At 36.0% G+C, this 1,421-nt stretch overlaps 1 protein-coding gene across 3 annotated transcripts in view; it reads left to right on the forward strand.

The window, feature by feature from the left end:
• Window positions 1–833: 833 nt before the first annotated feature.
• The window catches only part of LOC142343990 (uncharacterized), a 21,093-nt gene continuing 20,505 nt past the window's right edge, over window positions 834–1,421 (forward strand). Inside the window, exons 1-2 of one of the 3 annotated variants that reach the window (XM_075395416.1) lie at window positions 834–974; window positions 1,083–1,288. In XM_075395416.1, the coding sequence (XP_075251531.1) occupies window positions 1,084–1,288 (205 nt within the window). In that variant the 5' untranslated portion in view covers window positions 834–974; window position 1,083. The other 2 variants (XM_075395418.1, XM_075395417.1) reach the window with 2 other exon arrangements.

A 1,421-nucleotide genomic window follows, 5' to 3' on the forward strand; every position in this document is an offset into this window, starting at 1 on the left:
AGCAGAGGTAAGAGATAAATTAAGGAGATTAACCTGAACATCCTTGTCTTTGTTTTGTGTGTACCCGGGTTGCTCATCATACACAATTCTTTGTAGTCATACTATGTCATATATGATTCCTAGTATTCATACAAGGTCATATATGGTTTGTATGATTTCTTAGTAGTCATACAAGGATCATATATGATTTCCTAGTAGTCATATATGATTTCATAGTAGTCATACAAGGATCGTACTAGGAAATACGTTATGATTTGTATGATACCATATATGATCCTTCTATGACTACTAAGAAGTGGTGACCCGGGTAAGAAATGGGATGAGTTCTGGATGGCGCAGACATATAGTTTTGATCAAAACCAGAAATTTGTGGAAATTTGGACGGAAATTGTCTCAGAGGCCGCGTAGAACTTCAGAGGTCTGAAAACTCGTTTTATTTGTCTTGACGTTTCGTAACAATTTTCCAGTGTATAGCATTGGTAGAAATCATTTTTAATAGAGTTTTCGAAAAAAAAAACTTTATTTAGCTACCGTTGAAACCGTTGTTGCATACTGAAAATCTAAACAGCCGTTTTCCTGTGAGCTATTCAAATAATTTGACGAAAATAGAAAAAACGAAGCTTTGAAAAATTATATACGCACACTCCTTCAGTGCATTTTAGCCATGCTTATTAAACGAAGTAGAAAATGGTACGCTTGGCTGAACTAAAGCTAGACAAAGTATTCAAGCTAGACAGTTTAAGTCTGAGCTGTTTGTATACATCCGATGAACAATATACACTATAACTGTTATATACAATTCATCTAACTGTAGGTTGCCGTTAGCTTACATCACCGAGAGCAATATTGTGACGGTAATTTTGCAAAATAATACCGTCGCGTTTTGCGTTTTAGTCGCGTAGGTTTAAGGTTCGCACACAAAACGTTACATGTATCTTCAGTTTATCCACTTTTACAGCTAGCTCTACATAATTGTAAGTGCCATAATTCAATGCAACACTTAGTTAAAGTTTAAATGTAAAGTTCAATCAAAAACTGAAATTATTTACGCATATTAAACTTCAATAGAGGTTCAATTTCAGAATGGAGATTTTACGGGTGATATCAAAATGGCGGATTCCGATATTGTACACGTGTTCGTTTGTGCTGGCGGCTCTAAGTTTGTACATGTCTTGCTATGTTCACTACAGCTATGACGGAGATGGATCACAGATGACTGATTACGGAAAAGAAAACTATCACGAGGGACTGTGGACACGCTGCTATCAAGGCTCTTGCTACGATTTGAGTTAGTTTCTTATATATTTATATATATGCTTTGGAAGATAAACAACTCATAAAAACAAATATTTTTCATAATTAGCGGTGCTTTATTTGGATTTTCCGCGCGCCACCCACGTTCCCCAGGTTGAGGTGCCAGA

This window comes from Convolutriloba macropyga, chromosome 8, assembly GCF_964194025.1.
Source record: "Convolutriloba macropyga chromosome 8, txConMacr16.3, whole genome shotgun sequence".
NCBI lineage: Eukaryota > Metazoa > Xenacoelomorpha > Acoela > Convolutidae > Convolutriloba > Convolutriloba macropyga.